This window comes from Mustela putorius, unplaced genomic scaffold (genome assembly GCF_011764305.1).
Source record: "Mustela putorius furo isolate JIRA1106 unplaced genomic scaffold, ASM1176430v1.1 tig00537227_pilon_pilon_pilon, whole genome shotgun sequence".
In the NCBI taxonomy this organism is placed as follows: domain Eukaryota; kingdom Metazoa; phylum Chordata; class Mammalia; order Carnivora; family Mustelidae; genus Mustela; species Mustela putorius.
Genome location: NW_025422368.1, coordinates 32,737,652 through 32,752,953, shown reverse-complemented (window position 1 = coordinate 32,752,953; position 15,302 = coordinate 32,737,652). Strand labels below are relative to the sequence as shown.

Here is a 15,302-nt window from a genome sequence, read left to right as displayed (position 1 = left end):
TGTTCGTTCCCATTGATGCGTGCCTTGCTCTTCAGCTGACAGGGATCACGCTTGTACGAGGAACTCTGTCTTGTAGCTATAGAGAGACTAGTGAAAATTTAAGTGTTTTCTGGTTTTGAACGACTTTGCATATTTTAGCTGGATATATTTTCAGATCAATTATATATATATGTAAAAATTTCTGAAAAAATATGTATAATAATACACACACACACACACGCACGCACACTGATGTATATATTGCCTACCATGTGCAGGTCTTTGCACGAAGCCTGTAATCAGCCTTTGAAAAGAGCTAACATATTGGGGGAGTTTCTCTGGGCAACCAAAGTTATCTAGTGATGGCGTGTGCTTCAGTCCTCATGGTGCTGGGTAATGGAGTCGTTCTGCACAACTTATTATGCTTGGGTTACTTCCTGGCCATACCTCCTGGAAACAGCAGTGAGAGTCGCCAGCGTCTTTGCAGACTTGCGCACACACGTTCCATGTGTCTGAGAAGGAGCCCTTGAAGGCAGTGAGGGAGGGGCTGCGTGTGGCTGCGGCAGGAGAGTCTTACGGGCCGAGGGGATGGGGGGAGGTGCAGGTGGGACACTGGTTTATTTATGTTTGCACAGATCTTACATGTATATGCTTTATTTATGTATTTACTTACATTTATACAAATTTTACTCCACCCAAGACCACTGTTTCTTAGGAATTCATTTCTCCCAAATACCTGAACCTAACTTTAGTTTCATAACCAGGCCAAATTCTTCCTAATTCTTCCATTCACCCAGTGGATTCTAGGCTCTTAGCATGTTTGAGGGAAGGGGGAAGAATTAGATCTTTGTGAGGCCTGGATTTGGAATATTTCTGACAATTGATAATAAGAACAGGATAAATCTCTATGCTTACAAATGAGTAGAGACTAAAAGGAGCGAGTCTTGGGGCGCCTGGGTTGCTCAGTCTATTAAGCATCAGACTCTTGGTTTTGGCTCAGGTTATGACCTCAGGGCCGTGAGATCGGGCTCTGAATGGGGCTCTGTTCTCAGTGCAGTGTCTGCTTGAGACTCTCTCGCTCTCCCTGCCCCTTCCCCTACTCTTTCTCTCTCTCAAATAAATAAATCATGAAGAAGAAGAAGAAGAAGAAGAAGAAGAAGAAGAAGAAGAAGAAAGAAAGAAAGAAAGAAAGAAAGGAGGAAAGAAAGAAACAAAGAAAGAGAGAAAAGAAGAGTGAATCTTGAAGGCCCATACCCTCACTGACAATTACTCAGTTCTAAGGGGACAAGAATGTATTTGACATATGGGTTAATATGAATGAGATAAATATACAAAACATACCAACCCACTGGGATTCCCAGAACCAACCATATACCCGCACTGAGCTGGACGAGAGAGGGTGGTGGTCATTAGGTAGTAGTGATGACCGTATCTACCAGGTCCTATCCTTCACAGACATAAGCACACTAAATTCTCACAAACCGTCCTTGTGATGGGCTATTTTATCCTATAACGTCTAAAAGGGCTCATTTTAGGTATGAGAAAACGCATTCAGCAAGTTTTTCTTGGGTCAGAGCACAAGACAGGGATTGTCTTATTGGTGAGGATCTGAAAGTGTAAACTTGGGTAAAATCTATAAGGGAGCCACGTAAGCAGGATAGGACAGGGCAGGGAAGGACCTATACACAGCAGTGGGTTTCTCTGAACTCTGGCCTCAGCTGGATCCCACGGAGATGGCCGGGGCAGTGAATGGTACCGTGCTATTAGCTTACCCCCTGACATAAGGGGGCAGGCGCTTTGTACCCCAGTATCCATCATTCCTCATATCCTGCCCTCCTCAGAAAAACACATCTCCCTGGGTATACCCCAGCAAAGGCAGGTCCCTTTGTAGAAGTCAGCCATGAGGAGGATGCAGCCACATACTGTTAGCAGCAGCTGGAAGAGGGGTGCATCAGCCTGGTGAAGGGGACCCGGGGGCAGGAAGGAACCAATAGCACCTCCCATGGGATTCATGGACCAATGCTGATGCAGTTGCCAAAAGGCCAAGCTGGGAGGCAAACCCCAATCCATGGGAGCTCTTTTCTCTATAAAGCCATGGATTCACCTCTTTATCCTACTCTTTGAAATGTTATGCAATTAGTATTTTTTTTTTCAGGGCCCGCTTTGTGCCTGATACAGGGCTGGGAAGGGAAGAGGGACCGGCCAGGGTGGGAACGGGCTTTAACTTCGGAGGCCGGGGAGGCCCAGGCCACCTGGCGGGCACACTGTGACATGCACGCTTGTGTTGGTTTTTCCTCCTAAAGGCGGACGAGACGCAGGATGTGATGCATTTCAACTACACGGCGTGGCCCGATCACGGGGTACCCACGGCAAATGCGGCCGAGAGCATCCTGCAGTTCGTACACGTGGTTCGACAGCAAGCTACGAAGAGCAAAGGCCCCATGATTGTGCACTGCAGGTAACCTCGTCAGCCCTGTCTTCCCTGGTGGTACCACAGGCTCTGTTTTACAAAGCCAAGAGCCCAGCTCTCCATATACCTCGGTCCCACTGAATTCATCAAAACATGAACTCTGACTTTCTAAAATTTATAGTTAATGGATATCTTATTAGATACGTGATTTGCTTATAATATGGCTTTTCTTTTTCCCCATAGTCTATGAGGTAGATCCTATTAGTCTCACTTTCAGATAAAAAGAAAAAAAAAAAAAGACCTGAGAAGTGGGGAGATAAAGCGATTCACATAAATTCATGCAGCAGCAATGGGCAGGGATTAGGACTCAAATCCATGCCTTCAGGCGCTCTCAGTGAGTCTGAGTGGTTTATAACATGGCCAAACACAATGTGGGACTAAAAACCACTAATCCCAGCACTAAATAACATAAATATTCTTGACCTCCTGCAAATGGCTGTCGCCCCAGAGCTAGAGCTAGTGTGTGGTCTCTCAAGCTGACTTTCCAGCAGGGGGTGTGACTGAACTCCAAGGATACAAGGAAGACTGGAATTGTTTTTTGTGTATCAGCTCCCTGAGACCCTGAGACCCTGAGACCAGGAAGCAAGTCTCCAGCAGGCTCCCTCTGGACTCCTTACCTTCCTCAGGAAACAGGGGACCCCACATCTCTTTGAGGGAGGCAGCAGGGCAATTCAGAAATGTGACAGAAATGTAACACTGAAAGACACATTAATGGACACCTGGGTGGCTCAGTCCGTTAAGTGTCTGCCTTGGGCTCAGGTTATGATCTCAGGGTCCTGGGATCAAGTCCTGCATCTTGTGTGCATTTCCTTGCTCAGTTTGGAGTCTGCTTCTCCCTCTCCCAGCCATCCCCCCAACCCCACCGTTGAGCTCTCTCTCTCAAATTAAAACAAAACAAAACCACCAACCACAATTGTGTATTTCAAAGTAGGGAAATTTTCTCAGGAATATTTCTTCCGTTTTCTCAGTGGTGCTACCTGTAGTTTGGTGGGGGGGGGGGTGTTTCTAGTGGCCAATGTGTTTGCAACTGTATAAAATCACGGTCTCGGGGCGCCTGGGTGGCTCAGTGGGTTAAAGCCTCTGCCTTCGGCTCAGGTCATGATCTCAGGGTCCTGGGATCGATCCCCGCATCGGGCTCTCTGCTCAGCGGGGAGCCTGCTTCCTTCTCTCTCTCTGTCTGCCTCTCTGCCTGCTTGTGATCTCTCTCTGTCAAATAAATAAATAAAATTAAAAAAAATAAAATAAAATAAAATAAAATCACGGTCTGAGGAACATGCTGTCTGGACACTCTCTTGCAGTGCGGGAGTCGGCCGGACGGGAACATTCATTGCCCTGGACAGGCTCCTGCAGCACATTCGGGATCATGAGTTTGTCGACATCTTAGGACTGGTGTCAGAAATGCGATCATACCGGATGTCTATGGTGCAGACAGAGGTAGGAGTGGAATCAAAATATTTTCAATATTTTCAAATATGCCCTGGACTGAGAAACTTCTTGTGATTCAATCTCATGTTTCAAAACAATTGTCTCCGTTTTTTTTTTTTTTTCTGCCTCTGCTCTTCCCAGTTTCTTAGTGTGCATGTTCAAACTGTTTAAGGTACAAAAAAAAAAAAGAATAGATATTAGCCTCTAGAAATCCATTCAGTGTATAGTGCTAGCCCTGCAGTTGGCGTCCTATGCCCTTTAGTAATCCAAGGCACATGGATGCATCTACAATATCTATAATAGAATAAAACCTCTTTGGACAGACCGAGTTCAGTGAAGGTGACAGTCGATCTGGGTAAATGCCACCAAGAGGAGACGGTGGAACTAATGTGATTTAATTTATATTTGAAATGCTAAATGTGATTCAATAAGTTTGGCATTAGTTCATCCTCTATGTGACTCTCTGTCCCAATGCACTTTGGATGATGATCAGGGGCTGGATTTATGCTTTCTGTCCCTCTTATGATGTTAAGGATTTCCAGCTCCCAATGGAGCAGTGCTGCCAGTGTCCTTGATCTAAAGGAATACCCATTGTAACAACATGGGAGCATCCCCAGAAATACCCACACAGTGTTGTGTGCTCCCTCTTCCTCCTCTTCCGTCCCATCCTCTCCTGCCTGGAAGGCTCAGAATGCACTCCAGTTGGAGTGGTTAGCCCTGGGCTGCTGCCGGCACAGGGCATCACACAGCCTCCCAGCAGGAGCATGTGGGCTCCTGGGTGCCTCCGAAACCCACGCACAGTAGCTGGTTCAGAACCCTCGTTACCGTGCGGTACTTGCGACCTCTCAGCTTGGAACATACAATAATCCTTTTTGCTCAGGGAGTTTGGGGGCAGAACGCTTGTAGAGTAGAAAACAACCTGACCTACTCAAGTTCCAAGAGATGAAACGCTGCCTTCGTCTTCCCCATGCTTTTCCTACTAAGCACCACTAGGTGTCAGTATAACTCAAAGAGCCTGTAGTAATGTCAGCTCTCTGTTCACGCTTCCGGTTTGTTTGTTTGTTTCTTTCTTTCTTTCTTTCTTCCTTCCTTCCTTCCTTCCTTCCTTTCTCTTTCTTTCATTCTTTCCTTTCTTTCTTTCTTTCTTTTCTATGTTATGTTTTTCACCATGCAGTACATCATCAGTTTTTGATGTAGTGTTCCAAGATTCATTATTGACATATAACACCCAGTGCTCCATGAAATCTGTGCCCTCCTTAATATCCACCACCAGGCTCACCCATTCCCTCTGCCGCCTCCCCTTCTAAAACCCTCAATTTGATTCCCAGAGGACACAGGCTCTCATGGTTCATAACCCCCCACCCCGCCCCACCACGCCCCGATTTCCTCGCCTTCATTTTGCCCTTTCTTCTCCCAATATCCTTCATGCTATTCCTTAGGTTCCACAAATAAAGGCAACCATATGATAATTGACCTTCTCTGCTTGACTTGTTTCACTCAGCATGATCTCCTCCAGTCCCATCCATGTTGATGCAAAAGTTGGGTATTCATCCTTTCTGATGGCTTAATAATATTCCACTGTATATATGGATGACATCTTTTTTATTGATTCTTCTGCTGAAGGGCATCTCAGTTGTTCCCACGCTTCTGGTTTCTTCTCTCCTACTCCTAACTTTTCTTTCCTGCTTCCCACTCCCATCTGACAAAGGCTCGATACAGCTGACCCAAGGGATTTATTTCTGCACTTTACCAAGATCATACCACTTTGGAAAGAGTGACCCATTCACACGCAGGTCTCATTGATGATGTGTTTGTTTGCTCACTTCCTTGAGTCCACTCACATCCTAGTCCAGCTGCCTTCTAATTTACATCAGTGGGACACGAACATTACCTCATTGGTGTAAGCTCAAAATGTTCTGCTTCCCCAGAGAAGCCCACTACCTAGTGATTAAACAGTGCTTTATGAATCGGTCCTTATTTTTGGTTTTCACTCCCATAAATTTTCATCCTAATATGTGGTTAATACTCCCCATTATGTATTTTAATCCCCAAACTTCAAAGGGCCACTCCTTATTTTAAGTATTTTGGATGTGATGAATTGTCTGCCCCGTTGACTTAATTTATGCCTCTTATAATTTTATAGACTTTGATTATAGCCTATTTGCCTTTGGCTTTCCCAATTACAGAATCCTAATGCCTTTTTAAAAACTACCTTCACATGGTAGACCCTCCATCCAGTTTGCAACACCATTTATCTCTTCTCAAGTGTGCTAATGGCACTGAACTAGAGCAGTCAGCCCGTGTGTCTTGGCAGAGCTGAGAAAGTGTTTTGTGTTCTCCCTAACTTTCTGGTCCCTATTCATGGTTGTTTGGCTTTGTTGTTTCCAGCAGCATTTTTAGGCTGACATCTCCAGGGAAACGGTCTTTTTAAAGGGCAATATCCCTTCCCTGAACTCTGGTGGGAAAACTCTAAGTCAGCAAAAGAGGCAGAGGTCACCATAAGTTACTGATTTTTTCCAACTGTTCCAGCTTCGCTCTTGAGTTCCCTCGGGATTCTGCAGCGAAGTCTCTCTAGCTTGAGCTATTTATTTATGTCTGTTTTGTTAGTTATGTCTGGAACATCTTGTTCGTTTACCTTTGTTTTTCCTGGTTCCTGTGCTCTTCATGGTTCAACCTGCATTCTGAATGTTAGGGTTTTCCTAACATCCTTCCTTGAGCCCATTCATAATACCCCAGTCCTGCTGCCTTCGACCTTACTGATGTTAACAAATAAGGAGCATAGTAACAAATTATTTTCTTTGGTTTTATCATCCCACCCCAGTGATTTTTAAGAGGCAGGAATGATTCTCCAGCTGATTTCCAATTACATAAACCACCTGTGTGCTATGAACCAGGTTCCCTCTCATGTCTGGTTTTGTAATTTTCCTGCCTCCTCTAGACAGCCCGTCATCTCGATTCTACCTGCCCCACTCCAGAAAGAGCAGAACTAACCGATTGAAACAGGGTGTCCTGAGATGCACATTTCCGGTCATGGCAACATGCTGTGCGGCTGCACTTTGACGTGCTCTCTTCTCTTTTCTCAACTGACGGGGCACAGGCTGTGAGCTTCTCCCCAGGAGCAGCAAGGGGTAGTTAGGAAGTCGGGGTCTGCAGGCCAGCTCTGTGAGTCGGCCTGGGCCACTTACGGCCACCATACACACCCCTTCCCCTCTCATAGCTCCCTGTCCCCAAGTGTAAAATGTGAATGATGCCTTCATGAACAGCTGTAGCATATCCATTAAATGAAGAGTGGAATCTAGACAAGCATTTTGAAACCATAAAGTGCTCTCTATGGAGTGGTGTTCACCTCCCTTGGCTTCTCTTCTATTTTTATCAAAGGTTTTATTTGATTTTCCTCTAATAGGCTTTCCCTGGAGGTCAGTGAGGGCTTTGTCCTGAGCAGCCGTCATCCCGATCAACGGCTTAGACTTCTCAGGGGCTCTCAGGGACGAGTCTGTAAATAGTCTCACATTTACTTTTCCTGGGGTCCAGCTCTTTTTTTTTTTTTCTTCGTGACACAAAGTTTGCCCACTATCTAGTTATGATTTGAAAAACAAGGCATGTTCTGGTCTGGCGGTGCCCAGTGCTTGACACATGCCCAGAACCAACGGGGTGATGTGTGATAATGAGAAGAGGTGGTCAGTTCTGGATGGGATAGTATCACAAAACAAGGGAATATACTTACTCCAAAGCTTGTTGAAAAATACAGATTAGGCTGAGGTATCAACCTTGAAGTATTAACCTAACCTTTATAAAGTTGTCATACAGAAGACCCTTAACTCCTGTGAATATTGTGACTGACTTTCATGTCAAGGTTATTTCTGATGATATTACTTACAGAGAAGCTCTAGGAAATAAAGAAAAAAGGTAAAGGGTCATGAGGTTACTTTAATTTCATGGCACCAAGACAGCCACGCTCAATATTTTGATGTATTTCACCTCTATCTTTATTCAAGTATGATTTTTATACAATTTCACCTTATATGCTATGTGTACATCTACTAACTTGACACTGTAATTTTCCACTTAACATTTTGCTATCATATCATCCCAAATTGTCCAAAACTCTATAAATCTCACTTTAAAGACTGAATAATTTTTCATATAGAACTGCTGTGTCTTATTTAAGCCATTCTCCTTTTTATAGGACATGAAATTGAATCCTTTCCCACTTCTTTACTATCTGTGTCCACAAGACCATTTACTAGCACGTTAGTAATAATACCTCCACCAACAACAGATAAAAATGGCAGCTTCAACAGACTCAAGCCACCAGGGAGCGTTACCATTTTCCTTTAGCTTTGCTCATGTCATGGACAAGACACAAGTGTTTCAACTTACATTTTTTTATTATGTCCCCATCTTTTGCATATGTTTTAATATTTCCTCAGTTTACTTCAGAAAACTCTTCATAAACACCCTCAGTATTAGGCATGAGGAATAAAAAGATATAGTCCCTCTCTTCCAGGAGTATTTGGTCTCATGGCCGATATATTTTATCAGTCAGATTAAGTGTGTGTGTCACTGAGTCGAGGAATTTTAAACAAAAATAAAGGTATCGAGATACGTTTGTTAGATTATTCCTTTCTGCCTGTGGATGTCCACCAAATAAGCATCATTAAAGTCTCCCTTCCCACCGCCACTGTGTCTAAGTCAGTCTCCTAAGAGCTTGAACAGCGGCGAAAGCTCTTCACCAGAGATCTGAGCTTTCAAACAACTGTTAAGAGGCTGAGGAGCCATTTTTGAGCAATGCGGAATGCTCACAACAGTGTGGTCATGAGAGATCCAAACACCAAGTGCTCCAGAGGCTCTGGGTTAGTGAAGTATGGCCTCGTGGAGGCAGTGGAGGCAGCCACAAAGCAAGGCCACACAAGGGGGTTGGAAGAGATGTGCAACCAGAGAGGGCTGTTTCAAGAGAAGATTCTCAAAGACCTGGTGCCCACTTAATTGTGAAAAAGATTTTTGTTGGTGACATTAAAGAAGACACTGAAGAACGTCATCTAAGGGATTATTTTGAACAGTTTGGAAAGTCAAAGTGATTGAAATCATGACCAACCGAGGCAGTGGCAAAAACAGACTTTGCTTTTGTAACACTTGATGACCATGATCCTGTAGACAAGATCGTCATTCAAAAATCCCACACCGTCAATATCCTCAACTGTGAAGTAAGGAAAGTCCAAGCTATGAAAGAAATGGTTAGTGCTTCATGCATCCAAATAGGGCAAAGTGGTTCTGGAAACTTTGACGGTGGTCGTGGAGGTGTTTTTTGTGGGAATGACAACTGTGGTCATGAGGAAACCGGGGAGGTTGCTTTGGTGGTAGTCGAGGAGGTGGTGGATATGTGGTGGTGGTGAGGATGGCTATCATGGATTTGATAATGATGGAAGCAATTATGGAGGAAGGAGAAGTTGTCATGATTTTGGCAACTACAACAATCAATCTTCAAAGTTGGGACCCATAGAAGGACTAAATTTTGGAGGCAGCAGCTCTGGCCCCTGTGGTGGTGGAAGCCAATACTTTACCAAAACACGAAACCAGGTGGCTATGGCAGTTCAAGCAGTAGTAATGGCAGTGGCAGAAGGTTTTCACTACCGCCAGAAAACAAGGCTTAGCAGGAGAGGAGAGCCAGAGAAGCTAGAGGTTACAACCCATTTGTGAACTCAGCCAAGCACAGTGGTGGCAGGGCTTCGCTGCTACAAAGAAGACGTGTTTGAGACAATACTCAGGTGCATGAGCAAAAAACTCGAGGACTGGTTCTATGACAAATTGTATAACAGGTCATTTTAGTTTCTGTTCTGTAGAAAGTGTAAATCATTCCAACAACAGGGGGGCTTTTTGTTTTTTTTTAATTTTTAATTTTTTATAAACATATATTTTTATCCCCAGGGGTACAGGTCTGTGAATCACCAGGTTTACACACTTCACAGCATTCACCAAAACACATACCTTCCCCAATGTCCATAATTCCACCCCCTTCTCCCAACCCCCCTCCCCCCAGCAACTCTCAGTTTGTTTTGTGAGATTAAGAGTCACTTATGGTTTGTCTCCCTCCCAATTCCATCTTGTTTCATTGACTCTTCTCCTACCCACTTAAGCCCCCATGTTGCATCACCACTTCCTCATATCAGGGAGATCATATGATAGTTGTCTTTCTCTGCTTGACTTATTTCGCTAAGCATGATACGCTCTAGTTCCATCCATGTTGTCGCAAATGGCAAGATTTCATTTATTTTGATGGCTGCACAGTATTCCATTGTGTATATATACCACATCTTCTTGATCCATTCATCTGTTGATGGACATCTAGGTTCTTTCCATAGTTTGGCTATTGTGGACATTGCTGCTATAAACATTCGGGTGCACGTGCCCCTTTGGATCACTATGTTTGTATCTTTAGGGTAAATGCCCAGTAGTGCAATTGCTGGGTCATAGGGCAGTTCTATTTTCAACATTTTGAGGAACCTCCATGCTGTTTTCCAGAGTGGCTGCACCAGCTTGCATTCCCACCAACAGTGTAGGAGGGTTCCCCTTTCTCCACATCCTCGCCAGCATCTGTCATTTCCTGACTTGTTGATTTTAGCCATTCTGACTGGTGTGAGGTGATATCTCATTGTGGTTTTGATTTGTATTTCCCTGATGCCGAGTGATATGGAGCACTTTTTCATGTGTCTGTTGGCCATCTGGATGTCTTCTTTGCAGAAATGTCTGTTCATGTCCTCTGCCCATTTCTTGATTGGATTATTTGTTCTTTGGGTGTTGAGTTTGCTAAGTTCTTTATAGATTCTGGACACTAGTCCTTTATCTGATATGTCGTTTGCAAATATCTTCTCCCATTCTGTCAGTTGTCTTTTGATTTTGTTCACTGTTTCCTTTGCTGTGCAAAAGCTTTTGATCTTGATGAAATCCAACAACAGGTTTTAATTGGACTTTTTTTGGCACCCATGCTATTGATTGCTTAATGTCTGATACTGAATAAATGTTTTTTTTTAAAGGTATCAACATTTTGTCACAATTTTAGAAAATAATTTTCCTTCACAGCTTCTAATTTACCCTTTATATTATTCATTTTACTTTGTTTTGTATACAGTAGTTTGAAATTTTTATTTGTAATTTATTACTTTGCTTTGAAGTTTATAAAGTCCTTCCTAAAAGTAATCAAAGAAAAACTAACCTGTATTCAGCAACCCCCCCCCTTTTTTTAAGGCTTAATTTATTAAACCTTTCCAGAATTCATTTTGGTGTACTATGAGATGATACACAATTTTTTTTTTTTTAAATAGGCCTATGATTTATTGATCGGATAGTCATTGCCTTTATGTTAAGCTGTGATAACCTAAGTTCTATTATTAATCAAAATATTTTTACAGTCGATTCTCTTGGTTTTTCTTGTTGTAAAATTATCTCCTAAATAATGAACATTTTTCCTTTGACATCGGATCAGAATATCTAACCCCACTGAAGCAGGAAAGCAGTATATCTTTGCGTGTGTTCACAAAATACCTCACTCTGAACCCTGCTTTGGTCTTTTGCTCCAGGAGCAGTACATTTTCATCCATCAGTGTGTGCAACTAATGTGGACGAAGAAGAAGCAGCAGTTCTGCATCAGCGATGTCATCTATGAGAACGTTAGCAAGTCCTAGTTCAGAATCCAGAGCGGTAAGTTGAGACGAGGCCATCATTGGCGCTCTGTCTTCAAACCACGGGAGGGGACATAACAGAAGACAGCAGTCACCAGCTGTATTGATTCTGACCCCCAAATGTATAGGGAGACGGTACTACTGCGCAGATCTTAGTGCCTCCACGCACCTTGGCTGGGGGGTATGACGGGCTGGAGCTTCAGCAACCCATTAGGATTCAACCTTTCTTCCCTCATCTGGAACCTTCAGCTGTCCTGATACTGGATCTGTGTCTGAGATATCAGGGTGCTGCTGTCCCACTCTATCTTGTGTTATGTGCAAATATTTTATTGATAACGAGGGTCATGCAAGGGGTTACAAAGGACATATGAGCTGGAGTACACATCCCAAAGGAAAAAAAAATTGATAATTTGTCTCGGAATAGTGGAGTAGAGGAACGCCTTGCTTCCATCCATTATGTGAACACTTACTTGAGAACTTCCTGAAAACATTAGTAACATATTCAATGCCTTGTGCTCAACTTTAAGTAGGAGATCCTATTTTGGAGCTGTTATACTCTTCGCTGAAGGAACAATATGCCAGTTCAAGTCAGTAAACAGTGTGAAATGTATCTGAGTACAATGAGGTGGGGGGGGACCAATCCCAGGGTTGGGAGAGGACAGGTGTGCATTGTAGGATTCATATGGAAGGATAAAGGGCATATGGATCAGTGGGTAACAGGATAGGATTAGTATTCTATCTTCATAATGGGCAAAGACTGAGAGACAAATTTGCCAACAAGGGAAAGATATTTAGATCCACAAAAAGGACTTAAAGGGGGAAAGATGCACAGATAAGCCTGTGTCCACATGGGTGATGGGGCTGAGTGTAAAGAGAGCAAACAGTGGAATCAGGAGGAAAATGCTCTACTTCTAGCTCCAGACCTGGAGTATGTGGCTTGTCCCTGCCAGGCTGCTCACTGTCTGTCTGTCTGTCTGTCTCTCTCTCTCTCTCATGTGCAGGAAAGGACATGGTGTGCACCCATCCTCCCTTGCTTCCAGAGTTTTTTAGGGGCCCTCCTGGCCATTTTGCTAAGAAGAGCCCCTACTTTGTCACATGAGGCCAAGGAGATAATCGGTCTCCCTGAAGCACCGGGAAGACTTAGCCTTAAAGAGCCTACAGTGTCTTTTGGACTCCTTCACTTCTGGACATTTAATAATGGACCAAATTCAACGGAACACCACAGAGGTCCAGACGCTCTGCAAAGGGCAGGAAGCACAGCACTTCCAGAGAGTTTCCTTGGCCCTTGGCTGGTTGGGCTGAGTTTTTTTGTTGTTGTTTTTAAGTGCAATAATTTTTGTATGTGTGATTTTATCAGGAAGCTGGATCATTTTCTACCCACACAACCAACCAAGCCCGTAGCCCGAGAGAGAACAGGAATTGTTAGTATCAAATTGTACCTCATTGTTAAAAAGCGGCCTGGCCACACATGAGGAAATGTTGATTCTACTTCAAGGAAACTGAACCAGCGATATCTGTCCTCCGGCATTAAGCTGCTGGACCAGGAGCGGGGCGGGTGGAGGGGTGGAGAGAGAGAACGGTTCTACCCATAGATCCACTGCAGATCTTTTCCAAATATGAAAAGCTGTAATTCAGCTTCAGAGTAGAGTAGAAAAAATATTTAAGTCTTAATTGTTCTAGTTCTTGATGGTTTTCTTCCTTATTAACAGTTAAGTGTTGTTTTCCCCTGGGCCCTCTTGAACTAATGTCACTGTCCAGATTCTTTTTTCACCAAACCAGATCTGGTTCGGAGCAGTTTGAAGGACTCTTAAGACTCCACTGCTGTCTGAGCAACCTTGGTGCCTAGAGTTTGCATTCCTTTTTCTGTGGACCTGCATACATGTGAAAGCTATTTCTCTTGAGAACTACATAGGCTGTGAAAACGCACTTTCCTCCCCCCTCCACCGAAGAGCTGGGGGTTTATGACGTTAGGGCAATGAACTGCAAGCATGCTAGGACGATAATTTGGCTACTGTCAAAAAAGTTGGCTGTTGTCTCTATGGACTCCAACGGAAGTTTCTTTTGGTTTTGTTTTCGTTTGGGTTGTCAGTTTCATTTTAACCCGTGTAACTAGTAACATTTTCTTCTTCTGGATTTTGTATAATTACAGTACATGGTTGTGTATTGTGATCTACAGGCTGTCAAGAGGGACACTGACAGCACTGTGAAGCCTGTTACTTTGTGTCACTTCCTTAAAAATAAGAGCTGGTGGTATGAATACACCAAGGAAAGCTTTCAGAGCTGAGAGTAAACAGAAGCTGATGGCTTCACTGTGGCTGTCCTGCCTTCCCGCGTGCGCTTCCGGAGGCTTTGTTCCCGCGTATCTGATCACTACCCCTTGCCCTGGCTTCCCTTCACTCCTGATCATCTTCACGGAGCCATGTACCTAGGAGCAGCTTAATAATTTATCAGTGACCTTAGTGGCCGTGAAGGATGCCAAGCGAGCAGCTCCACACCCCACCGGCTCTTGTCACTGAGAAGGCCTGGCCACGGCAGACCTTGGCACGGTGCTTTGCAAGAGCGGGCCAGTGAGCCGCAGGTTCACCTTGCGGGGGGAGCGGCAGAGGACGCCCAGACCCCACGGCTTAACAGCTTGGGGCTCCTCGGGCGGGCCTTGTCAGTTCTCCACTCGCCCCCGGGCCTTGTCAGTTCTCCACTCGCCGCCCTTCCTCCCCTTCTCGCCTCCCTGCTCCCACCTCCTGTTCTCACCCCTCCTGTTCCTTTCCCTTCTTGGCCATGCGAGTAATGTATCGCTCCATTCTCAGGGGCTAAAGAAAGGTGGCAAATGGATGTGTGAAATTCTCAGATTTTCACACAAGGACAGGTCCAGAGCTACGGACGTAGGCCACCTCGGATGGAGCCGATAAGATGCGTGGGTAAGCTGGAATTCATTTCGGTTTTGCAGACCGGAATATTACTCCCCCTGAAACTTAAAGCACTTCGTGAATATTTCATGTTTTTCGTGAGCATCCCTTCCGTGTCGGGATCAAATAGTACCAGATCAAATTTCCCAAAAGAGATGTTGAAGTATCCAGGGTTTAGCCTGAAGACTCAGAGCTGAGAGCACAGAAAGTTCCCACAAAAGCACTTTACCAGTCTTTCCTTCAGGGCTCTCCACGGCCGTCCCATTGTTCACAGGGACACGGTTGCTCCTGCAGCTGCAGAATTTATAGCAGAATTTATAGGAAAGCATCCATCTGTCAGAAGGCATGGATTTTCATCCCAACAGATGCCTTGGGACTTCTCCCTCCTGAGTCTCCGTTCACGAACTGTAGAATGCCCTACCATAGCTCCAGATTTTTCATAGATAAAGAGTAAGAGCATCAGTAGGATACTCTGTGCTTTGTGGCTTGTCCTCTCACGTACCCTAAAACCGCTTTAATTAGCTTCATTTCCCCTCCGGTATGCAATGTGAGCATTCAGAGTAGAGGCTCCCAGGGCCTCTGTATTATTAATAAGGGTTTTGTTGCTGCTGTTGCTGTTGTTGTAATCATTTGAGGAGCGCTACAAAAGTTCGGAACATGGGTGCAAGCACATAGAGGTCATGAGAGCCTACATGGTGCGTGGAAAGAGAGAAGACTTTGGAATCACAAAATATTTGACTTTCAGAGTGTGGAGATCCAATCTCTTCACTGTGAAAGTCAATTTCTAAAGTTAATTGAGAAACTACCATGAGGGCCTAATTTATAAGGTTAATATTTAATACCAATCTA

General features: G+C 44.3%; 1 protein-coding gene across 2 annotated transcripts in view; it reads left to right on the top strand.

Annotated features, from left to right (window-relative positions):
* Positions 1–13,875, top strand: part of PTPRO (protein tyrosine phosphatase receptor type O) — a 243,832-nt gene extending 229,957 nt beyond the window's left edge. For both annotated transcript variants that reach the window (XM_045073123.1, XM_045073124.1), the window contains 4 exons: positions 2,283–2,437; positions 3,748–3,883; positions 11,449–11,569; positions 12,552–13,875. In XM_045073123.1, coding sequence (XP_044929058.1) covers positions 2,283–2,437; positions 3,748–3,883; positions 11,449–11,553 — 396 coding nt within the window. In that variant the 3' untranslated portion in view covers positions 11,554–11,569; positions 12,552–13,875. The remainder of the gene's footprint in view (positions 1–2,282; positions 2,438–3,747; positions 3,884–11,448; positions 11,570–12,551) is intronic.
* The last annotated feature ends 1,427 nt before the right edge of the window (positions 13,876–15,302 follow it).